Below are 24,634 nucleotides of genomic sequence, written 5' to 3' on the forward strand. Positions count from 1 at the left end.
GTCAGGGACTTACCTATCTTACCTGTTTACCTACCTGAATCTGCTCCTCTCAGAATTGGCTGTGCCAGACCCTCCTCTAATAAGCAATTCTTGCTTGCAAAGAACGAGAACATTGCAATCGCTTGGACATTTTATTTCCGGACTACTCGGAATTCGAATCGGATTATATTGTACTATATTTTACTATAGTCGACAAAGAACATTTCCGTTTGCGACATCCCACAAGATCCCACAATGCCTCAAGTCCAGACCAACTTCCTCATCCCATCCGACCTCGTCCTCAAGGACTCGGAGTACCGCCTTACCAAACCACGAAGCACAGTTCCGAAGGCTCCTCCACCATCTCCTGCTGGATCTCGGGCCTCGTCTCCGTTCCAGCCAGATCGCAAGCCGCGAAGCTCCAACTAAAGTTTGCCGAACTATCAATTCTCGAATAGTTAGCTAGCACGTACGTTGCCTCCCATGCAATCTAACATGTGAAAATCGCAACCTAGGGCTAACAATGCTATTCGGAATAGTTAGTACGATCGTCCCCCACGACTCCGACCCAATTTACGGCTTCCTCAACAATATGATATCCCTTATGCATTCCTTATAGTTCCTCACGGCTGCTTTCGATATATCCTTCCCCCACTTTTTTTTTTTCTAAAAAAAACGGATCAACTCTCCTAAACCCACCCGCTGGATCCGGCTTTAATACTTATTACTCCATTTTTATCTTCCATTCCTTTTTTTTTTCTTTTCTTTTTCTCCTTTGACGATATATTGAGGTTTTATTGATCTATCTATCTACTGAAGTATTTACTTATTTATTTACTTTCCTTTGCAAGCGTTGGCTATTCTGTTTTTTTATTATTTCTTTAAAAGCATATATATATATTTATAGACTTGGGGGATATCGTATTCGGACATTTGTTTTTTTACTTTCCGTGGGGTTTCTGCGATTCTCTTTTATTGCGATTTCTGGCGAAAGCAAGCGGGGTGGTTCATATTTTCGTTTCTTCCATCTCACGGGATATGCTATATTTTTGTTATCTGAATTGAAATCTTTTTCTTAGCGAACAGTTATTCAATTGATCAAGCTCTTCTTTGCGCATAATGCAGCGAAACCACCAAGTTTGGCTTGAGTAGTTTTCGGTATTTTTTTTTTTTGTTGGTTTTTTTATTATTATTTTTTGATATTATCATCATCATCGCCATCACCACCATCACCACCATTACCATTACTATTACTATTACTATTACTATTACTACTACTGTTACTATTACTTCAAACTTTTGAATTTCACGCATATTGCTGTACCTTCTCCGTTAATTTTCCACTTTTAGCTTTGACTTTATGAAGATATCTGATCGCCAATGCAATACAGCCAAACCCGCATTTCCAACTTCGTAGACATGAAAAAAAAAAAAAAAAAAAAAAAAAACAATGCATCTTAAATCCCGAGGCTTTAACCTCAATGCGTATATATCAAGGCTGTGTTAGTCGCCTAGGATGAATTACAGCAACCGCTTAAGCGCCTCAAAGCCCAACCCTTGAAGCCTTCAGCCATCCCGCAAAATTCGCAACCCCCCCTTATAATTATGCTATGGGGTTTTTAAAGATTCCATCGATCTAGGCCCTCAGAACATGGTACTAAAAGCTCATCCTGGGCGACCCATTCGTTGCCTTTGTCGGCCTCTCCCTCCAAAAAAAAAAAAAAAAAAAGCCTTGTTCGGCGGTAGCACACAGGTTTGCTTGTGGACTCCACATTCCAAAGATCTAGACCGCATGAAAATCATCAACCTGGTTTTCTCAAACATCGCATCTTGCAAGCTTGGTCTGCCCAGATTCCGACAATATGATAGAAGCAAGGGAATGCAAATTGGTAAAGACAAGGTATGCAGAATCAACATCGAATCGAATCAAAGTGAATAAATATGATATCGTTTTTTTCTCTTTCCTTTCTATCGTTACGTTATTTTATTTATTTATTTTTATTATATTCTATTCTTCTAACCGGCTTTGCTTCTTTTCCTGGTTTTCTTGATACTAAATCAAGCTTCCATCGATCCAAGGAAGCCACGATGCACCCATTGTAGTGGTAACTTAAGGTCACCTACAGATTCAGGCCGGGTCACTCCGCCCAGTTATTTCCTTGCTGCACTTGCACTGGCCGTTATGATCTGGCTAGTCGGCAGTTGCCTCCCGGAAGGTTATTATCGTCCGTACGTTTCTCCTTGCAAAAATTAAATAAAAATAATAAAAAATAAAAAAAAGAAAGAACTTCGATGTGAAAGATAATCTCGAGTGAATTGTTCGACAGTTCTTGACTACTTTACTTACACAATAAATACTATGTAACATGTGCGTCGTGCATTAATCAATGCATGAACGATTCGGTGGCTTCAAGCATGTTTAACGGAAAGCAAAACCCCCTTGCTCGTACGTATCGTATCGTATTATATCATATTCTTGACTACATCCACGACTCTTCCAGATTTGCAAACCTTTTTAGCAATCGATACATCTTCGTTATGATATTAATAGCTCTCTGCAAGCTCGCCTGGAGCCCAACTCGGATCGAAGTTTGTTCGATCGATGATCACCACACACACACAATTGACAAGGGGGTAAAACCCGGAATCGACTTGTTGTGATTGATGATTCTAGCTTGATCAAAGTCTCCCAAGTAGAGGAGAGGAGATATATGAATTAACTTATATGAATTTATAAACATTTGATTCGTATTAAGTAAGTCCGTCCTTACCGACTGACTGACCGAATTGAATTAATGGCGAACAAGTCCCAAGAGCGCGCGAGCTCGAACGAGCACAGACGACCGCCATGAACTCCATCGAATTACACCTGCCGAACCCCAATTCTTCAGTATGCAATGCATACGCATGCAGGACCTGCAGAGCTTAGCTCAAACGTCTGATTGATTCCGACTAAGATGAATAAGTCAGAGTACCCAAGTGAGTAAATACTTACTTACTTACTTACTTACTTACTTACTTACTTACCTCACTGATGACTATCCCAAACACAGTTTCACCGCAGACGGCATGTTCCTTTCGTTTTCTTTCCCTTTTCTCTCTTTCTGGATCTCCCCAACCCTTCTGTTGCTTCTGTTTGGCTCGGATGAAGAATCCCAACTGTATTTTTTTTTTTTTTTTGTGGGGGGTGGAAAAAAGAAGAAGCTGACTGGCATTGCATATCTAGACAAGAAATTCCCTACTGTAAGTTTAGACAAAAATCCGGGTTCCCCGAATCTCCATGGGTCCTGGTGCCGCCGTATGTCGTGACACCTCATTTCATGTAAGTTTCAGAGCCCAGCTGAACATCAGGTTGCGTGCCAAAAAAAAAAAAAAAAAAAGAGAGAGAGAGAGAGAAATCCTGTAATGGTCTGATACCAGTTTCTGTATCGACCAGACTACATGTGTAATCGAGGACTTGAATTGGTCTGGGGTAATAGCGACCTGCTAGCTGGCTATGAATGATTGGTTCTAACATTCTTCATCGTTTAAGTACTTCAGTACTTAGTAATATCGTACAGATCCCTGATATAACTTTTCTGCATCCCGTCCCCTTCAAGATTCCTCCTATTACAGATCCTGCATAACGCCCTCCTTCTCTTCCTCCTTCCAGCCGAGAGCTTCGGCTATCGGGAGGGTTTTCCTGGGCGAATCGAAAAGAAAAAAAAGTGACCGTGATAACCACGTGAAATGAAGCCCTGCTCGTAAAGAAACATGGTAACAGAAAATAAACTATGAGAGAGAGAAAACAGAAGAAAACCAAACCCCAGTTGTTTCCCCGAAAATCCAAATGCTTTAAAAAGAAAACAAAAAAAACATAAATAATGATTTGTCTGCGAGGAGCATCGGTCTATATCGATAAACGACGTCGGCTTCCGATTTTCGAAATCCCCTCATGAAGATTCTGCACCGAGGATGATAATATCGTGACGAAAAAGAAAAAAAGACTCTTCGAGTTGGTGCCTCTGAGATATCGCGGTAAAATTTCCGGGAGGCTATTCGATCCCATGTTGTTTCTTCAACTTCTCAAGCTCCTCTTGTCGTAGCGCCAGGTCCTTCTCAGATCTTGCCATCTTTTCCGGCTGGTGGTATAGTACTACGAATCACATGCATTGCCGTCAGTAAAACTTTTCCGAACGGATGATAACGACCCCTCTCCGAGCCCAAGTTTCCTTGGAACGTACCGACTAAATATCTATTCTGGAAGTTGAAACCGTTCAATTTATCACACGCAGTTTTTGCATCGCCGACCTCTTCGTATACGACGAACGCAGTGCCCTTGGTATTATTCGCTATGCCTTGACGAATTTGCCTAGAACAACGTCATCAATCGCTGCTCTATATTTTCCTTCACATGGGATGGGATAGGATGAGGATATACCGTATTGGTCCGAATTTACCGAATAGATCGAATAATTCTTCCGATGATACCTGGTAACTGTAGTTTATGGGAGGAGCAGTTAGTCATCTGCTGCCATCTGTTGAAAATGCGACTTCCAGGTAATGAATGAATGACGAACCTGAGATTCTTGACGAATAGAATTCTATTTACTTCCGGCGCGAGCTTATTTTGTGACCTGTTCATTTTCGATGAGCTGCGCGACTCGACGGCGGCGGCGGCGGCGATGTGGTGACGGATGGATATTGGAGCTGCTCCCAGCCAAAGGTTTGTGAGATGGGAAGACGCGATCTTCTACTTCGCTTGCGGATTTCTAGTTTGAGCTCGGTGTATATTTGCTCCCCGAACCCCGATATGGCTTTCCCAGGTACCGGCCAACCCCACGACATGCCTCAACACTTCCCCGAGGAGCCTTTGGATACGGTTCGAGACAAAGGGAAATATACGGAGTAGTGGGTTCAAATTAAAATGATTACAACGGCTAAGAACTTTTCATACACAAGATATGCTTAGACACTACGATTATAGCTATGCTTCAAATCTCCTACCTATTCCAAACTTCAAATAGTCCTTATTTTCCGATGGAAAGATCTATCCTCCCCAATATCGCCGTTACAACATACAAGAAAAAAACCGACGCCAAAACCACCAATGGTTTTCGTAGAGCTGCAATTGTGCTATAATTATAGGTGATCTAACGGGGTCAAAATTAGTATAAACAAGCTAAGAGCGGATCGGGGATAGCTGATGCTTACAATGATATCCCTATTCTTCAATTCGTCAACCACATTATCGATCGTGAGCTTAATTGATGTCCTGCCAATGGTATCCATGAAAGTCTTGTGCAAGAATCTTTCCTCCTTGTGAATGGCGATTGGGCTAACATATTTGACATTGCTGTGTGCGAGTTAGCCACTGGTATCGCAAGATCGAAGAGTCTAGAGATATAACTTACGTTGCACCCTCTGGTAGGATAATCCTAACTTCAACCTTTCCATACGATGTGCTTTGAGATGGGCCCTGCAACAACGGCACCTTTAGGATGTACCCGTCTCCCTCCCCGTGCCTAAGGTACGCTGGCAGATCATTGTTCCACCCAACAACAAAACTATAGTTCCATCCACCAAAGATGGGAAATCGGGGTTTGATATCGAGAATGGCCTCACGGGAGTCGCTTCTGAACTTGGAAGTAGAAACATTTCCAACCTCGTCGGTGTAATACGCATCCTTGCTGCCAACTCGGAGAGGGAAGAGGAGCGATTTGATGGCGGCTGTCGGAGGATTGTAGTAAGAAGTCGTGGCCCAGGATAGACGAGAGAATTGTTCCTTCAATTTGGCGCCATTGTTGGTCATCCAGTATCTCTCTTCGATGGCCAGATTGTTGCCCCAGTGTGAAACCTCAATATCACGTTCCAATTTTTCCATATAAACAATCGGGTTTGTAAACTCGAATCGGATGGTAAATTCATCAACTTGCGCGTCGGTACCCCAGGGTTCGACGTTGTCATAGGGCCCATAAGAGACAACGTATCCGCTCTTCTCAGTATGCTCGTAGATAGTGTAATCTGGGATCTCGCCATTGGCCGCTCGAAATTTCGTCTTCTGCTTCTCAGTCAAGTAAGGGCTAGGAACGAATTTGGCACTGGTATACGAGAGGTACTGCTTGTCGCTTTGACCGATTATGGCCGGAACGGGTGTTAGAGCACCTGTAACACCTGCCGTGACAACCAAAGTGATTTGAGCTGCCGGCTGGAGGGTTGTTGGCAACGTTATTTTGTAGTAACGTAGAGGACTATACACATCAATTGATTAGAAAACCTCGACACAGCACCCATACAACATGCAACGATGGTGGCATACTAATCTGTCGTATCATCTACAGCTTCAGCCGTACAAGGAGTGCCCTCCTTCTTGTCTTTACACTCCACATAACTGACTGCAGAAGACCCGGGTACCAGTAGCGGCAAATAGTACTCTGTCTGCGGCTGGTGGGATGTATTCTCGATAATCACAGCAATTGTCTCCTTAACATAAGCTTTAGACGCATCAATCGTCCGTAACAGGTTGGTATTTTTAAACACTGGGGGTATATTCAGTGAGGAGCTGAGGTGGGATGCCGCTAACAGCAAGGTCGCGAGGAGGGACACGCGAGAGTTCGATGACCGCATTGTAGTATATGGTAAACGGAACTAAGGGTCCGTATTTTTAGGTGGATGGGAATCTAGATGTCAAGATTGGCCTCAATACCTCATCATTTAGACAGGAATTCGGCGGAGACGGCGGATTGATTGGTTGATGAAGTCGTTCGAGGTCGAAGATCGTATCGAGGTTTCCAACCTTAGTAATATCCACGGCAGCAAGCCAAAAGGACACGGAATTGCTTATGACGACGAACGTGCAACACGCGGCGCCTGCACAACCCAACGCTTTTGTTGCAGTCCAAAACTGGCAACGACTTTTTCCTGTTCATGTGCTTAGAAAGTATCGACCGTCCGAAATACTCAACTATAACTCTCTCAACCTGGAAAACTTTCCCAGGGATAGTAACGAAAGGAGTAGCAATCGGTCGGTGTTATCGAGGTGGGGTTATCAAGCTATTCGATAGCTAGGTAACAAGTGCGTATGTAAGTATACAAAGGATACCCATTGGGCATCATTGTCGACAACTATAATTATAAAGGACCGTACATTAACAATGAATTTAGCTTAGCTATATTTCAATCAGTTCCAGATTATAAATACTGCATCGCCTTTTGACCTTTGCTGTCCCTCAAAAATGTCGCTCCTTCGTGCATCTGGCCTTCAGTGCCACGTCCGAATATCACAGGTTTCACAATTTGTCCAGAGAGGCCGTCTCGCCTCACTGGCAAAGCGTTATTATAGCGACAATGCAGATTCTTCGAGCTGGGGTCTGGAAAAAGCCCTCTGTAGTCCCACGCTTCCACTCCTACATAAAGGTGTACATGCTTTTGTCATGGGAAGGCCTGGTCTGTTTAAAATTTCCGATGAGGTCTTAGAGGCTATGAAAGATCGTAAACCAATTGTTGGACTGGAGACCGCTATATACACTCATGGGTTCCCTAAGCCGAACAACTACGATCTCGCTTTAGAAATGGAAGCCACCGTTAAAGACCACGGGGCCACGCCAGCGACAATTGGGATCCTGAACGGCAGAATCATGATCGGGATGACGCCTGAACAACTCAGGGAACTAGCAGAGTCAGCGGGTTCGGAGAACACCCATAAGATCTCTCGCAGAGATCTTGCCTATCATATCGCCGCGTCAGGCCCACTGCTCAATGGAGGTACAACTATTGCTGGAACTATACTTCTCTCAAAACTGGCTGGGATTAGAGTGATTGCTACTGGTGGTCTAGGTGGTGTACACAAAGGGGGGGAAAATAGCCTGGATATCTCAGCTGACCTAACGGAACTGTCAAGAAACACCGTTGCGGTGGTGACTTCCGGGATGAAAAGCTTCCTCGATATACCACGGACACTAGAATTCTTAGAGACCCAAGGCGTGTTCGTCTCCACTTTTGGAAAGAAGACGGAAAGGGTCGACATTCCCGGCTTTTTTAGTCGCGAGTCTGGATACATTTCTCCCTATACTATCGAAAGCCCAGAGGAAGCTGCGCGTGTCCTCCGTATGTCTACCCTCGTCCCCTTTGATGATATTTATACGAGACTAGCAGGAAACTAACATTTTTTACTCGGATCAGTCGCAAATGACCGGATAGGTCTACATTCTGGAAACCTTTTCTTCAATCCAATCCCAAAAGAATACGAGATTCCAAAAAGTGAAATGGAACCAATCATTGCCGCCGCAGGTATATTACTACTCTATGTTAGTCAGAAGGATACTTTACTAAAACTCCACCCTCACATCTATAGTCGAAGACTCAAGTTCAGTAACCGGCAAGGATAACACACCAGCAGTCCTCGCTGAGATCGTCAAACGAACCGAAGGACGTTCTATTGAAGCCAATAGGCGGTGAGTTTTTTGTTTCCTTTTCGTTATATACGTAAAAATATAAAAAAAAGAAAACCAATAAATTTGCGAATTTCTAACCTTGAAACCCCTATTCCACAGACTGGTTTTGGATAATGCCAAAATTGGAGCCCAAATGGCAGTCGAATTCTCAAGGCTTTTGAAAGAATTCAAAGCTCGACAAAAAGAGTACCAGTCTACCCAGACCAAAGGAAAGAAGAATCCCAATTCGGAAACAAAGAGCTCCTCTAATCAAAACCCACAATCTCCAGCCCGAGAAAATGCCGGACCCGATTCTGATTCTATGTAGGTATGCGCCTATTTTTGTTATATACCTTCCATCTATACCCCCAGAAGTAAAGCAGAGAAGACAAGAACTTACGACTGTAAATACTCATCTCTACATGAACCCAAATCCAAATACCCCAGTGCTCTATTTTAGGTTCTATCAAAGTGAAAATATTCTAAATGTCCATCAACCTTGTAGTATTGAAGAAACGAACGGAGCTTTTGGAACAGGAGCTATGGAGGACACTCTCCCTGCCGAGGAACGAAATTTATCTAACACGATTCTTGTCGTTGGAGGTGTGGGCATCGATGTAGTGGGAAAGAGTACTGCTCAAGAGCTTCAGGCGCGTGCTTCAAACCCCGGAGTAGTCACATATTCTGTGGGAGGTGTAGCAAAGAACATTGCAGCCACTCTCCGACAACTTGATCCTCCCGCACCCGTCAGGTTTCTTTCTGCTATTGGCAAAGATATGAATGGCATTTCAGTGCTTCAAGAACTTCAGAGACTGGGGATTAGTACCAAGGATGTTACAGTAAAAAAAGATTCCAGAACGGCATGTTATGCAGCTATCAATAGCGATGAGGTCGAAGGAGGCCTTTCCGCGGCTATAGCAGATATGGATGTTATAAAAAGCATCCAAGGTAAGGATATTGCCGCGGCCATTGAGAGGTACAAGCCAAAAATCGTCTGCTTCGATGGAAATCTAGATACGGCCGCAATGAAAGAGCTGTGCATTGCCGCTAAAGAGCAGGGAGCATTAGGTATGCCATCATTCCTTCTAGTCATCGTAAGATCTATCATTATAAGTACTTTATCAACTAAATTTTGAAAGTCGTCTGTGAACCTACTTCAGCACCAAAATCGAAACAGATTGCGAATATGCTTGCGGACCTCGGACTTGAACTGGAGCATCCCATTGACATTATCTCCCCAAACCTTGACGAACTTGATGGAATCTTAGAGGTAGTAAACTCGAAACTACCGACTAGCAAGGAGAATTCCGAAAGAACAAAACTCCAGGTGCAAGAGAGCTTTCAAAGGAATCAAACCATTCTCAAATCCCTAAAAAATAGTAAAGCCCCTTCTTCTTTTCCTCACGTATAACCCACAGGTAGATCAATTACTGACCCTGCCTACTGTAGTAATTCCCCGCGCGAATGATCTTATTCAATCTGCTCGATCGAAATTAGCCTTGGATATAGACGCTCAAGCTGGAGGGTCGAACTCTGCTCAGTTTAATGCCCCAAGCGAAATTCAGCTCGCAAAATGCATTACCAAATCCATCGAACTCCTTCACTTGACCCCCACGGTCATAACAAAACTCGGCGGGAAAGGTGTGGTGATTGTACGAACTGTACAGCACCCTAACCCAGCCGAGGCTTCTATTAGATCCTGTTATTCGCTCCAGCAAGAAATACAGGTTCGTCCCAAAGGGAATGTTGTTTTGGATTTCTTCCTTCCGATAGAACCTTATAATCCTGTAGACAGGATTATAGGAATTCACGTCTTTTGGGCACATGCCATGAACGTTCTGGAGCCTCATGCGGTGGTTAGCTCCAATGGAGCCGGCGATACTTTCCTAGGTGCCTTTCTACATAGCTTATTGAATAAGGAGGCCCAAGCCCCAGGGGACATCATCGCCAGTCCATGGACGTATTTGCAGGATGAACAAGTCGCGATGTTAGCACACAAGGCGCAGTTAGCTGCTATCCAAACACTGAAGAGTCATGAGAGTCATCCAGTAAGGAACAAAAATGCACAGGAGTCCCAAAAGAGGCGACAGGAAGAGAAAATATGGGCTAAAATAAAAGGTAATTTTTGGGCGTCTAATGAGATGGTTGACGGCCTCGATAGGCTCGGTGGGAAGGCAGGCTCCTCATAATTCTGCAGGACCGATACCTATACGTGTAAACCCCCCCTTTTTTATTTTTTATATTTTTAAAAAAGCACTATATTGGTGTGCTGTTAGGGTCACTGCCAAAAGTCCCTAGGAGTTGACATTGAAGATAGAATACTAGTCAAGCCTTTTAGCTGTCTCTGGGCTATTTAATTAGTTCGTAGCTTGCCAAAGGGGAGGGGCTTCGCATCTTTCCTAATTAAGCTTGTATTATACCTAACATTGAAGTTATATGATAATTTGTAGATATCTATACACGGCAACGCTGGCGTCTGGCCCCGAGACTACATATCTAGTATGTTTAGACCCAGGTAGACACTTGGTAGAGCTTCTATATATGTAGCCTCTAATCCAGGCGCTCTTGAGGCGGGGTATATGTGTAATATTGACCCAAACTCCAAACTACGTATGCTCTTGAACCATGGAGGTTCAATAGTGTCTTGCCAAAAGATTGCGACTCATTTTCGGCATATTCGATTGAAAAGTTAACATGATAACTTCCAATTGACCATCTAAACAGTCTTACTACCAACTACAAAACGAGCTGCTAGGAATAGGAACAGTGCATTGAAAATGATAACCTCCCAAACACCAAACGGGGGAAGCCGACTCGACTCCACAAACACACATAGACTAACGAGGAAAACAATAACATCGAGTATATTACGGAAAACAAAAAATGTTAGGATAACAAGAGAGTACCAACGTGACTTTCAAGGGCAAAAGGTTTTCGAAGTAGGAAAGGAGCAGAGGGTTTGTAAAATGCAAAAATGTGGGGGATTGGTAGTATCGGGATAACTAATAAAGAATCCTCGGTGTCAGCTCTTCTCGAGACTTGACCAACTCTGTTTTATCTTCCTCGCCTCCCATAATAGACCTTAGCTCTGCTTCATCCCTCTGGCTAGCGGTACCTTCTTCTCCAGCATCCATATCTAAGAGAGCGGAGCTTCCAATCCACGTCCAACATCTCATAATCTCCCCCATATGTTCCACATTCGTCGATCGAACATTACTGTTCATTTCCACAACTTTGGCGACGCCAGCCCAGAGAGTCTGCCTCTTCTCGGGATCAAATTCCCGTGACAGGATTTGATCTCTTAGTTGATTCACAGGAAGATAAGCAATATCGGCGGTTCTGTCATTATAATACGCGCGCTGTTGCTGGGCAAGACGTTTAAGAGCAATACCGACGAGGCGCTGGACTTGGCGAGCATATACTTGGCGTCGAACCATCGAAGACCTGATCTTCAAGCTAGCCAGTATGATAGTGACGACCCCCAAAATTTCGAGCTTCCAGCGGAAGAGAAGGGCGAGCGTATTCTTTCTGATAGCGCAAGTCCAGTTTATGTTAGAGAGATCGGTGGATTTGAAATATCGATCGCCGCCGCTAAAAGGTAGCCCGTAGTTAGCATGTTTAATTCTAGTCACTTCAAACGGGCAGGGTATACGAACCTTGTCATAGAAGTGACAACTTCGTCCTTATTTTCCAAGTCTTGCACCGCATTGTTCCAAAGTTCTCTGAATTGATCATCGGAAAGGGTTGGAGACTTCATTTCATAAAGCGCATCCATGATGCCTTTCTCAGAAATGCCCTCTTCTTCCTCGGAAACAGGCTTGATATAACCGCACTCAATGGCGGCGGCTCGGTCTCTAAGCTTAGTAATAACAGCATCTGAAAGAACTGAGACTCGCCGTATTTTTTCCGAGTCAGGCTGACAAGTAGGCGCCAAAGGTATCAGGCCGCCTAGGGAGAAAGGGTGAGGTACGAGAACGTAGTCGGTATAGCAGTCTGTATTCAGTCGACCGCGGCATACTGCATGAGTAGGGCAAGTTTCACACTGAGGTACAAGCTTGTCCGCCCACTCTAGATACCCCGTGTTCCTAATGGCTGGCTTTCCGATACCACAATACCCAACTTTGATCTTTTCCTCTCTCCACCAGGCGGCATATGCAACAATTGCAATACTGAAAATAGTAGTCAAAATGCTCATTAGCGTCGTGCCAAGTTCTGATTTTCCTCTTCTACGAGCTAACTTTGTGACGGCATTGGCATTTTCGTCTTCAATTTCGACTTCCAGCTGCTCTTCTGGGGTAAACTCCTCGCCAGGCTCTAGCATATCAAGGCTCTGATCTTCTTCCTTGATATAGACGTCATGAGCACCAAATATTCTTCGCTCGATTTCATCGTTATTGTTGTCAATCTCGGCGTGCATGTTTGCTATCTTACGGTCAGGCGTGAGTGACTTGAATTTCGATATTGAAACCATTTTAACTGGAGTAGGCGAGAGGTTTGGTAGCGGGGAAACTCTATCAAAGTCTGGGGTCTGGGGTGATCTGCGAACAGAGGGCAGCCCCTCTGTCCTCCGACGGGAGCTGTCAACTTGCCGAGGCGTTGCCTTGTCAAGCATTGTTCGTCGTCTGTTTGCATCAGACGGGTGCTGGTATCGAGGTGATGACCCCATTTGGAAGGGATTCTCATTGGAGAAGGCTGGCTCATTGTTTACGAGTTCAACAGGCTCCGGTGACGGCGACGGTGATGGTTCCTTAACCGGTTCTGGTGTCTTTGGGGCAAGACTCCTTCTTCCTCGCCTCACCCTTGGTGTCTCTTGAATGACTATAGCCGGCTCCTCGTCGTCCGTAGTCTCCTGTTGCACCATGGCTGATGACTTTCTGCCCCGCTTTACTGGCGACGCGGTCCTCTTCATCGGGGTGGCGACCTTTCGGGTGGCTTTTTTCACGGTAGCAACAATATCCTCATCACCAGTGGTTTCGTCGTAATCCGTAGTAGTGGTAGCGACGGAGCTTGCCTTTCGCCGAGGAGCCCTCTTCTTAGGTGTACGACCAACTTCTGGTTCCCCAATGGTACCATAGTCCTGAGCATTTACAATACCCCGCGCCGACGCCCTAACTCTCCCAGCCTCCGCCAGGAGTTTAGGAGCTTGTGGTGCAAGCTCGGTTTCGAAGATCTCAACTAGCTTCGCTTTCTTTACATTGCTAGGAAAGTCGATTTCGTGCTTTAGCAGGAGGTTTCGGATGATTGGGATGGTTAGAGAGCTGGCATCAAAGCCCGGCTGTAGATAATAAAGTTCGTCGTCCATGGCGTCTATAAAATAAAATAAAATTCAATATCGTGGTCGATGAGATGTAGTGAAGAACAAAGCTGATGATGAGGCAAACGTGTCCTGTAAACCGTGAAGTTGGAAGGAACCGCGCGACAGAAGTTTTGTAGCCTGACAACGGTTTGTTTTGAAGTACCGACAGACCAGGGAGGTGGAGCCGGTGTCAACAAGTCAGAGCCCTAGTTCGCGTAGACCAGCTTTTTAACCCGCGCAGCGAGAGGAGAAGTTCGCGATGGGCCAGGAAAACGTCGTCCTTTAGGACGAATCGAGAATGATGGAGATGGTGGTGGTGGTAATGTTTAGTTCAGTTGGCTTGTGGGTTTTGGTGGTTTTGGTGGTGTTGCCCAAACAAGAAAAAAAAGAAGAAGACTTTGGGTAATATGCACGTATGCAATGACAGGGGCCAGAACATGGTCATGTCAAAACAGGGAAAATCAAAACAAATATTGCAAATAAGCTAAAGACTGATCTTAACGCGAATATATCGAGAGTACTAGAGTCGATACCATAATCTCCTAAGCACATACGCCAAGCCGTTTACTTCCTTCGTAGTCAATATACCAGAACACCTAACTTCGGTACCCAATATATGCATGTATTGAGGGCTAGAGTGGTCTCGTAAACCAGGCTAGAGACGGTATTCAGGTGGGATGGGTTGTGTTGCGTTGTGCTGTGTTGTATTTGTGCCAGTTTACGCCCCAACACCTGTTTTTCCAATACATACTTCCCAATCCGGCGTACCAAGCCATCCCAAAGGAGTAATTTATTCTGTGGAACCCGATCGAACGTTCCAGCGACATCCGGGCAACACATTCGAGACTACGAACTCCGGCTAACATGCTTCTAGAGCTTCTGGTACCATCGCGATGTTTCTAGCTATGACATATTTCTAGTATCACCGACAACCCTTAGAGGTCTATATAAACCCTTTATGCCATCCCTCTAATCCTTTCATCTCCATTTTTCAGACTTATCTTCAATCTTCAGACTCTCCAATCTTCAGACGCTTCTTCCTCTATAAAATTAAATTAAACCTCGAAACGTTCGAAACTAGTTAACTCGAAAAGTTAAAAACTCTCGAGCTTTCCATCTACGCAGATAATATATTATATACTACCTACTACTTATTCAAACGAACCTACTTCTTCAAACTCAGAAGGAAACAAAAAAAAAAGCAAGAATCTCCTACCTCCTCTCCAAAAATCCAAAATGCTTTCTTTCCCCCGCCTCATTAGCCGTGAAATGCGTCCCTGGCTTCGCCTCTTCGAAGAGCTCGAAGGTTCAAACCCTCAACATCACAACTCCTTCCGCTCCCAACTCTCCTCCTTCACTCCATCCTTCGACGTCAAAGAAACCAAGGACTCATATGTCTTGGATGGTGAACTCCCCGGTGTAACCGACAAATCCGCTTTGGACCTAACCTTCGTCGACGAGAATACTCTAGTCGTTAAGGGAAGAGTCGAGCGGAATACTGAGACAGGGAATCCCTCTTCTTCTTCTTCTGGTACTACCGAGGCAGCAACAGAGAATAAAGAACAAGGAACGACGAAGAGTTACCACGCTCCATCTGTTGAAGAGGAAGGCGAATCTTCGGCGGCTGTGACGAAGACGTCTGAGACTTCTACTGAAATCGAAAAGAAACAAGACACTGGTGATAAATACTGGGTTCGCGAACGATATGTTGGCGAATTCCAGCGAGCATTCAACTTCCCGCAGTCCGTCGACCACGAAGCAGTCAAGGCTTCACTTAAAGATGGAATCTTGAGCATTGTGGTTCCCAAGAAGACTAAGCCAGAGGGTTTCCGGAAGATCAATATCGAATAAATTCCGCAGCCTAGTTATGGGGAGAACAAAAGCGATGACTAGGCCTATACAATCTGTCAGCGGCGCTTCTCTTCTCTGCTTTGTTTTGAACATTCGAAATAAATTTGATCGATGTTTTGTCCCTCCTTCTGAAATGTACTGAAGTCCTTTCTCTCTCTCCGTTTTCTCCTTCCTTTTCTTGATTCTGCTCTAATATTTTACTATCTTACACATTCTCTTTCAATTAGCGAACATTGCGCCGGAGTTTCTGCCCTCTTATGCAATCATGTAATTAAACACCAAATATATCCAGATTGCAAAGCATTTACCTAATATATTTTACATTAAAAGTTAAACCGTTCGTTTTAAAAGTGATGCCTATATGGGTAAGCACCTAGGTACTTATGTATGCTAGTGGTAGCCATGAAGGACAAAATGAATCTCCAAGACCTCGTGACTAAGCCTTCCTCGCGCGTTTAAATAATCTGTAACATTCCATGAAGAATTGCCTCTCCGAATATAAACTAAAATCACAACTTCATTAGCATTGAGTTCAGACGAACCTTGGAGCCCGCTAATACACCTGATGGGAGAGAATAGAGCTTACCAAACCACCCCAACCACCCCGGCCAGCCCCGCTCCCTTCACATAATCCGCTAATACACCCCTCTCACTCACCGCCCTCCTTGCTATTGCTCCAACTCCAATAGCAATAGTGACTAATAACCTCCCCGGCATAATCCTCTCGACCTCAGGCCGTCTTTTCCCATCCCCTACACTTGCAAAATATTTTCTGATGAAACTGACGCTCCACAGTATTCTCATCCCCATATTTACGCAGTTCGCCCAAACCAGCCCGTCAGCGCCGAGACCAAGGTACTTCACAAACCCCCAACTAGAGGCTCCGAACACCCCGGAAAAGCATAACATCCACATACTCTGTCGTTTTAAATCTTGAGTTGTGGCGACGCTTTGGACAAATGCCTCGGTGATCCCATTGATGGCGAGGAGCGGGATGTAGTAACAGTAATTCGATAACGTAATTGCAGCTGGGGAATCCGCCCAGCGTGAACCGGCTACTTTACGCAGTGCTAGCGGCGCAAGAGTGGGCCCTAGCGTGACGATCAAAATCGAGAGGATGATGTAGAACCGGAGAATTAGGTGGAGGATTGTAAGTGCCTCTGTAATACTCTCCGAAGTAAGAGCCTTGGTCCCACCGCTGCCGTCCTTTCCCCCCTTAATATTCCCCTTTTCACCGGGCTTACTATCATCAATGCCATCGGTGTTCAGCAGCTTCGACAGCAAATTCCGACTAGTTTCTTCAATCGGCTTGAACAGCAATCTGGCAATCAAAGACCCATAGTTCGCGGCCAAGGCATATATCCCTTGTTCGTATGTCGTAGCAAGTCTAGTAACAAGTATCGAATCGCCCTGTGTCAACAAGTGCTTCACGATGGATTGGAACCACATTGTTCGAGCAACGGAAATCGTAGGTTGGTGTAAATAATACCCATGTCCTGTTCTGATACCAAAACTTTGATTAGCATCACCATCGCACTAGCCCCATCACGGCTTTAAATATAATAGTCTATATACCTCGAGTGTATCTTCTTGGGTAATAAACTCCAACCATCTAATTTCGCAATCTTCCCTAGCCGTAATGGATATCCAACCACCAAACATAGCGAAAATACAACTTGTCCAATTGCGAACGGAAGAGTTTCAAGATCCCCTTCTACGCCCCCTTCAGCTTCTACTACAGTAGATTTGACATATTTTGATGCCAACAGCGTAACTGCTAGTGTGACCGCGCAATTCGAGATAACTGCCATAGATTCGCATCCTACGCGGAGACCATACAGAAGTCTTTGCTGCGCGACCGCAAATCCAGGTTCGGAGAGTAATTCCAGGAGTGAAGCAATGGCGTAGATTCCCATCGAAAGTCGAAAGTACCCCGAAGACGCTTGACCAAATGCTGACGGCCAGACATAGGTATATCCGATCTGTAGAAGGTACAGAGCAGCGATAACCATGAAACCGATGGGGACGGCAAGGTAGCTCGAATTAACTACAGTCTGAGCTTGGCCCCGGGTTGTTCCTTCGATTATTTTGTCCTTATAATGATCCGATTTCATACCATCACTGTCCTTGGCTCCGTCTATGGTACCCTCGCTAGCCTCTGCCTGGCGCTGTAGGGCCATGCGCAAGCTCTCTCGCGAGAAGAATAAAATAGTCATCAGGTATAGTTCCAGCTGTGCAGCTTGTCCGAGTATCGCCGGGGATAGATGACGTATAAGCAATTGGTTCATAACGAATGTGAGTAGACGCGAGAGCACCTGTACGAGAACCAGGAACGCGGCGCCGGCAGCAGAAGCATTGAGCAACGATTTTCGGGACCCCGCCGGAGTTGTCGATGGCCCCGGTGGGCTTTCGTCAGCGGACGTGGATCCGGTCGGTTCCATCGCAATTCAATGCAAAGAGCCCACGTTTGATGAGACAACGTAGGCAGACGTCCCGTTAATTTCGAAGGGATGCATACGGCGGATATCGATATATATGCACGTATTCTGTGTGGTGAACTGTACACGTACCGCGTATACCGGCGTGCATGTTGTTGGTCGCGAACGGTGGCTTACACCCATGTGACAGATCGCGGTTGGCGAACATGGGGGAGCTGCAGCTTAACTCGCGAAGCTCTCAAGCTCCCGCAATGAAGCGAAGTTTCTCCGTTCTCCGAGATAGCTCCGATGATACGGCCGGCAACCGCGGATTAGAATCAAATTGAACTCGGAGTAGTTCGCGTTCGAAGGAATAGTATAAATCCAGGGACTCCAACGAGCTTGACATACTTGACACACCAACTCCCCCCAAACATCTTCGATCTCGCAGATACTCAACAACAACAGAACCAACAATGGGCTCCCTCGCGGAAACTGTCGCGACCGAACATTTCACCGCCATTCTCTCTGATATGGACGGGTATATAAAAGACTCCCAAATGCTTAATTACTTAAGTACTCAAGTAGGTACTTAGGTACCTCCTACCTTAGGTAATCACCCGGTGCCTGTTGCTAACAAAGCTACCAAACCGCCAGCACAATCTTCGACTCTACCGCGGCTGTCGTCCTCCATTGGACCCGCATAGCCAACGAACTCAACATTCCCCCATCCTCAATCCTCTCTACCTCCCACGGCCGTCGCACAATTGACATACTCAAAATTCACGCCCCTCACCTAGCAACGGAAGAATACGTCCACCATGTTGAAGGCCTAATCCCCAAGCTCTACGCTTCAGACGCAAAAATTCTACCCGGCTCAGAAGCCTTGATAGCTAAACTCATGGAATATGGCACACCCTGGGCTATCGTCACAAGTGGGACCAATGTATTGGTAGGAAGCTGGATGAAAGTCATGGGTCTACCGTTGCCAGAGAGCTCGGTCACAGCAGATAATGTAAAGAACGGGAAGCCGGACCCGGAATGCTATAACCTGGGTTTATCGAAGGTTTTCGGTGTGTCTGTAGGATCGGAGGAATTTGAAAAGATCGATAAAAAGAAGGTCGTAGTTCTTGAGGACGCCCCGGCCGGAATTACGGCCGGTAAAGCAGCTGGGTGTACAGTTATTGCTTTGACAACTACGCATAGCCGTGCTGAGGCCGTAGAGGCAGGTGCCGATTGGATTGTAAAAGATCTCAGCGCTGTAAGGGCGGTCAAAGGCGATATAGGAGGTATAGACCTAGAGATCACTGGTGAAAGAGTTTCAAGATAACCACACCGCAAGGCATAGATACCAAACGCTCGACACCCGGTGCTAGAATTTATCTAAATTAGATAGGTAGACAGATATTATAGACATATAGGGTCCATGGTGTTCGGTAGCGATATTTAAATACTTCAATGATGGAATTGAACTTTGTCCTGAAGATCGTTGTCCCTAAAAGAACTAACCTAGAATTCGTAGCTACCGTGGATAAGTGTATTACGTACTTATTTAATGTAGACATCGATAGAATAATTGGAACAGAATTAGAAGCTAGGAAACAATTATATACACTCGAAAGTTGTAAGTACAGGAAAGAAAGCGGAAGGGTTGGTCTTGAGTGTCATGGCCACTATCAATCTCATGTTTTGGTTCAAGGTAAAAACACCAAAAGATAATAAATAAAAAAAAAATCAACGAAGGGGTTAAGAAATATAAGCAGACAATGGTCAGTGGAGGCCCCGTCCATGAAGAGAAAATGATCCCAGCTCAGGTAAGAAACTACATAATTGAAGAAACGAAAAGACATTAAACGCAACCGCTTTCTCCTGATCGATAACGCTCGCCAGCCTCAAAATGACGTTTCACTTTTGGTGTGCTAGTTTTTCTGTCAAATAGCGCCACTACACATCTATAACAATCGCATAAAGTATCCAAGCTAGGAAAAAAAAAAAAAAAAAAAACGGAGAGCGGAAGAAAAGAAAAGAAATAATAAAGTTTGAGGGGGAAATTCGCAAATATTGGGATCGTTTTCGTTCTTCTAATAGCCCGTTAAACGTTGTAGGTTTCCAAAAAGGCATCGTAAGTCGGAAGTTAAAGGTTTTGTAAGACCCAGAAAGGATAATTAAGTTAGATAAAAAGAAGAAGAAGAAAGAGAAGAAAAAATAGCTGAAATCCATGACATCTCTCCCTCTCACGAGTAGGTTCTGACACCAATCTTCTTGAAAGCCTCCAAAGTCCATTTTCTGGCTAGGTTGATGTTCTCGTCGATGATCTGCTGTCGGAGTTCCCTGACCTTCGTGGATTTCGCCTTCCTATCCTCGTTGCTCATCCTAAGAACCCGTCCGATGACATCGAAATCGGTTTCAGATTCATCCTGTAGCCAAACAGCTTCTTCAGTGAGGTAGGCGTAAGCACTGATGATAGCCTTGGTGGCAACCAATGGGGTACCGGCGATCAGACTAGCAGGAACGGTCGATGAAGCCTTTCGGTCGAGATATTCAGGGGTAGCGAAGGCCGGCAAGAGAGCGAAGCATCGAGACAAGATCGTGTAGAAGTCGATATAGTTGAGGCCTTCGTCGAAAACAACGTTATTAACAACCTCAGCTGGGACAGGTGGGTGCCTTCCGTGACCAACGAGGTGGAGAGTAATGTTCCTTGGCTGCGTTTCAATCTTAGTCTGAGATTCCTCATCTTCAGATTCGTCACGCTTGGCAGGTACTGCCGGACCCTGAGGTGACGATGGCGGCAGTGGTTTAGCGGATGCAGGTTTCAAGAATTCTCCAAGCCTTCGGAAGACCATTTTGTAGTCTCTCCGCTCCTGTCCAAAGTCTCCTTGCAGACCGAAGCTAAGATTACTATCATCTGTCGGGATTGGGGGTAGTTGAACAGGGAAGACAGGGACGAAATGCCTGACGAGTGGTTGATGGCCTTCCTCTTTTACAACCTTCCACTTCTTCAAACTTTGCTCAAGCAAGAATTCAGCAGTATGAGGGCTCAAAGCCAAAAACTCAGCTCGGTTAGCTCTAACCCATGGAGTAAGTGCTTCCTCCAAATGATGCTTCTCGTATCCCCATCGATCAGCGTGATGAATAACACAGAACAAATACGTTTTGTGATTCTCAAGGAGTACAGTCATGTTCTCTTGGTACTTTCTCATGTCGAACTCGCAAGTGGTGGCAACGACGATATCCGGAACGGGCTGGTTCTCGTCAGCCCGTCGAAAGTCATCCATACCACGGTGATCAGGGATTGGATTCGAAAGATCAAAGGTCCTCATAATATCGTGGGATCCATAACGAGACAGGCGTTGGAAGAAAGTGAGTTCGGCACCAGGGAGTTTACCCCAAGAATTGACAAGAGCAGCGAGGACTTCATCGTGTGAACCGCCAGTCTCAACGAAGGCTATCCTCAAGGGACGCTTCTCGGCTAGTATACGTTCCCCTGTCGCAGATTGGAAATTTGTGTCGGTGCCGAACGTTGTGGAAGGCCTGCTGGGGGCCTGGTAGATGAAAGTGCCAGCCAGGAAAAGGGAGGCAACAGCGAAGACGAGGAGGATGCTGACGCGACGAGCCATGGTGAAGGGAAGGGAGAAATCTCACAGGGAGATTCGAAAAAAGAGTTCAATTGGCCAGCGGGATTGACGAGATCAAGAGCTATGTCGAGATTTGTGTATTTTAAACCAACGTGGCCAGCTCGTTCGCGTGGGTTTGGCGAGGTCGGATGATCAAAGCAAAGGGAAGGAGGATCGAAAGAAGGACGGTGTCGTCGTCGAGTTCGGTTGATTTTGTGGGTTGGAGAACACACCAACAATTAAGCTAAAGGACAACAACAAAAACAATTATGATTACCGCAGACCATGTAACAGGTATTAACCATTCAGGAGACCTCAAGCGCTAGTTAGTTGGGGAATGAATGAATAATTGAATGGATGGCTGGATCTCCAAAATCTAACTAAATTGCGCGTATCAATTGGGTAACTTGGGACAGTCCGGCACATGTTGTAAGGACCTGTACCTGAATACCTTACTAGCTATAGTCATTGTATTAAATACTACGACATCATGTGCATCTATACAACTATTCGCCGCCTACGGTTTTTTTTTTTTTTTATTGGAAAAAAAAAAAGGGGGGGGGCCGTAAAAGTCTTTATCTGCTGCTTGCGTACCTGCTGCTGCTCATCATTTAGGTTTAGGAGTGTAAGCCAAGGACAGAAATAGGTATACTGGGCATAGTGCCAATGGGAGGCCCAGCAATTACCATCAACCCGCTAGTGAAGAATCTGGAAATTATATACACAGCAAGTACCTAGGTACCTAGCGATGCAGATACTTAAGTATGTATATATATAAGTACTTAAGTACTTACCTAATTGGTTACTTAAGTATTTGTGGGTTTGATATTAATAACTAATCGAACTACATGTACTCCGTGCCAGCTGATACCGACAACCTAGTTCTAGATTTTGCGATCTATCATATTCAGGGCCTACTATGTAAGGTACTAACCCCAAGCCACCAATACGCCATCGCATTTCCGGGTATCGTCAGGGGAGTAAATTCTGGGTTCCTCTGACCCCTTTAACAACCTCCAATTATCTTTAATCTAAAATTAAATGGATTGATTAATATTGGAGGCTTTGTCGCCAAGAATTCATGAATTCAACGATACTTTTTCCCTCTTGGAAGAAAACATATATTTTGCCCCGAGAAAGCTTGGATTCAAGACTAGAAGGTACACGTACGTCTTCATATATGGACTACATTAGGTATGTAGTACCATGTCTTCGCACAGTGCGGGTCTAAATTTATGTACCAGACTATAAGATCTATACATATAAAGTACCTAAGTAAGTAAGTACTCTGTACATTACGTATCTCTCAAGTACTATATATTATATATATGCATGCACATGTAGGCATGCACATACACATCTCAGCCACCACTCGCAAGTACTTGTGTATTTCAAGATCGAGTTGCAATTGGTTTGATAATATATTCCCATTGTATTGCAAGTATCGACATCAATAGATTTTAGATCTAGCTAAGCTAAGCTAAGCTAAGCTAAGGTATTGAATAGATATCAATGGCATTGAATTTTATAATTTTAAGGGGCGAGATCACAAAATCCAACGCCAACACAATTTCATTACTGTGTACTCTTTGGGACTAAAATCGATGTCCTTCGGCCCACTAGTTAAGAAGTAGCATTGACTCTAGTTTACGAGATAAAGGTAGGAGGCTGTAGATTACCTTGGTTTTATGGCCATCGTTGGTTTTTTCCTCTGGTATGGAAATATAACTTCAGATACATTCTCATCTTTTTGTGGTTCTGCCATCAATATCTTAATCGTCGCTCGTACAAAGCTAAATATTCTTTCCGGATCCACGCGGGCATTTATCTAAGCTAACTTGCAGAATAAAGAGAAGATGGTTCGGGGGGTAGTGGGTATAAATAGTGAAGAAACAAGCCTGCGAGTATGTATGATTGCTTTTATTATATTGTTTCGTACCTACGAGATAACTTTATCTTTTCAAACAGAATTAAGATAACTCGTATCCAGACCTAGAAGATTATTGTCATTATTAATTTTTTTTTTTTTTTGTTGTCGTAGAATCTCTTTACACCGAACAATAACAGTATGGTAACAATAGTGTTCTGTTATGTGATTTAGAAAACGTCCTATGAATCATCAAGCGCTACCCCCAAAAACTAAGTAGTTATATATTGTTTTACTCGAGTACTGCGGATTGGTATAGCCAAAGTGGCATACAAATATACACGCTGATATGACGGAACTGATATCACGATTGATGGCACGCCTGTAGCGTAATTACGTGGATTCCCTCGCCAAGGGAGGAGAAAAAAGAAGAAGAGGAGGAGGAGGAGGAGGCTGTCTAGATAGGTATCCTTGAACATGATATGCATGCATATCATACATAAAGTTTTTCTGGTTTTATAAATCCAGCAAGTATTTACTTGGCTTGCCTAAATCAATACTTACTTAGCCCTTACCGACTGGCCGCGGGCATCGATATCCGGTTATATACATGTAGTAGGTATCCTTTGGGCCTTTTTTGCCAAAAAAGAAGAAGAAGAAGAAGAAATAGGAGTGGTATATATATACACACAAGTATTTCCATCGTTATACCACCATTTACAGGTCAAAATATATATATCGATGAGACCACACTTATGTACTTAGTTTAGTGTGATGCTGAACGGGCGCCATCGGTTGCAACATGGGAAATTCGATGATTATTACGAGCCACGACCGATTGTTTATTTAAACAATTACGCCCAAGCACGGGGCAGGATTCCAACATACGGATGGTTTCCATAAGAAACCCAACCGGGTCTAAACTTCATAATCTATTTGTTTCTTTTTTGAAATTTGAGTACTTATATAAAAGTCTGGTCACGAGACTGTATTTAATTTAAGCAAGTACTTATCTAGGCGTATATACAGGTATGTGTTTCGTCTATTGTCATAATCTAACTATCGATTCGGAACAAAGCTAGACTATTGAAAACCTGATAATTAACAGGTGGAAGTTAAAAACGTTCAAACGTCCACTAGAAAAAGCCTGGAGAGGATATCCTCGGGCAATACCATTACTATGAAATAGCTAGTAGATA

General features: G+C 44.5%; 9 protein-coding genes across 9 annotated transcripts; 4 read left to right on the top strand and 5 right to left on the bottom strand.

Annotated features, from left to right (window-relative positions):
• Positions 1 to 234: 234 nt before the first annotated feature.
• On the top strand, positions 235 to 522 carry AOL_s00112g90 (uncharacterized protein; the record flags this gene model as incomplete). Its single annotated transcript, XM_011127120.1, has 2 exons — positions 235 to 371; positions 495 to 522. The coding sequence occupies 2 exons, from the start codon at positions 235 to 237 to the stop codon at positions 520 to 522; spliced, it is 165 nt and encodes a 54-aa protein (XP_011125422.1).
• A 3,491-nt stretch (positions 523 to 4,013) lies between these two features.
• AOL_s00112g91 (uncharacterized protein) lies at positions 4,014 to 4,603 on the bottom strand (the record flags this gene model as incomplete). Its single annotated transcript, XM_011127121.1, has 4 exons — positions 4,014 to 4,114; positions 4,203 to 4,330; positions 4,400 to 4,456; positions 4,539 to 4,603. The coding sequence occupies 4 exons, from the start codon at positions 4,601 to 4,603 to the stop codon at positions 4,014 to 4,016; spliced, it is 351 nt and encodes a 116-aa protein (XP_011125423.1).
• A 385-nt stretch (positions 4,604 to 4,988) lies between these two features.
• AOL_s00112g92 (uncharacterized protein) lies at positions 4,989 to 6,585 on the bottom strand (the record flags this gene model as incomplete). The annotated part of the gene is made up of 4 exons (XM_011127122.1): positions 4,989 to 5,111; positions 5,173 to 5,314; positions 5,373 to 6,209; positions 6,278 to 6,585. 4 exons carry the CDS (start codon positions 6,583 to 6,585, stop codon positions 4,989 to 4,991), a joined length of 1,410 nt encoding a protein of 469 aa, XP_011125424.1.
• Positions 6,586 to 7,193: 608 nt separating this feature from the next.
• AOL_s00112g93 (uncharacterized protein) lies at positions 7,194 to 10,579 on the top strand (the record flags this gene model as incomplete). Its single annotated transcript, XM_011127123.1, has 7 exons — positions 7,194 to 8,064; positions 8,140 to 8,247; positions 8,312 to 8,411; positions 8,511 to 8,714; positions 8,896 to 9,458; positions 9,530 to 9,769; positions 9,840 to 10,579. 7 exons carry the CDS (start codon positions 7,194 to 7,196, stop codon positions 10,577 to 10,579), a joined length of 2,826 nt encoding a protein of 941 aa, XP_011125425.1.
• Positions 10,580 to 11,392: 813 nt separating this feature from the next.
• Positions 11,393 to 13,692, bottom strand: AOL_s00112g94 (uncharacterized protein; the record flags this gene model as incomplete). Its single annotated transcript, XM_011127124.1, has 2 exons — positions 11,393 to 11,981; positions 12,047 to 13,692. The coding sequence occupies 2 exons, from the start codon at positions 13,690 to 13,692 to the stop codon at positions 11,393 to 11,395; spliced, it is 2,235 nt and encodes a 744-aa protein (XP_011125426.1).
• A 1,230-nt stretch (positions 13,693 to 14,922) lies between these two features.
• On the top strand, positions 14,923 to 15,537 carry AOL_s00112g95 (uncharacterized protein; the record flags this gene model as incomplete). The annotated part of the gene is made up of 1 exon (XM_011127125.1): positions 14,923 to 15,537. The coding sequence occupies one exon, from the start codon at positions 14,923 to 14,925 to the stop codon at positions 15,535 to 15,537; it is 615 nt and encodes a 204-aa protein (XP_011125427.1).
• Positions 15,538 to 16,119: 582 nt separating this feature from the next.
• AOL_s00112g96 (uncharacterized protein) lies at positions 16,120 to 17,978 on the bottom strand (the record flags this gene model as incomplete). The annotated part of the gene is made up of 2 exons (XM_011127126.1): positions 16,120 to 17,038; positions 17,113 to 17,978. The coding sequence occupies 2 exons, from the start codon at positions 17,976 to 17,978 to the stop codon at positions 16,120 to 16,122; spliced, it is 1,785 nt and encodes a 594-aa protein (XP_011125428.1).
• Positions 17,979 to 18,430: 452 nt separating this feature from the next.
• Positions 18,431 to 19,284, top strand: AOL_s00112g97 (uncharacterized protein; the record flags this gene model as incomplete). The annotated part of the gene is made up of 2 exons (XM_011127127.1): positions 18,431 to 18,495; positions 18,597 to 19,284. 2 exons carry the CDS (start codon positions 18,431 to 18,433, stop codon positions 19,282 to 19,284), a joined length of 753 nt encoding a protein of 250 aa, XP_011125429.1.
• A 904-nt stretch (positions 19,285 to 20,188) lies between these two features.
• Positions 20,189 to 21,571, bottom strand: AOL_s00112g98 (uncharacterized protein; the record flags this gene model as incomplete). The annotated part of the gene is made up of 1 exon (XM_011127128.1): positions 20,189 to 21,571. The coding sequence occupies one exon, from the start codon at positions 21,569 to 21,571 to the stop codon at positions 20,189 to 20,191; it is 1,383 nt and encodes a 460-aa protein (XP_011125430.1).
• Positions 21,572 to 24,634: the final 3,063 nt, after the last annotated feature.

This window comes from Orbilia oligospora (assembly GCF_000225545.1).
Source record: "Orbilia oligospora ATCC 24927 unplaced genomic scaffold scaffold00112, whole genome shotgun sequence".
In the NCBI taxonomy this organism is placed as follows: Eukaryota; Fungi; Ascomycota; class Orbiliomycetes; order Orbiliales; family Orbiliaceae; genus Orbilia; species Orbilia oligospora.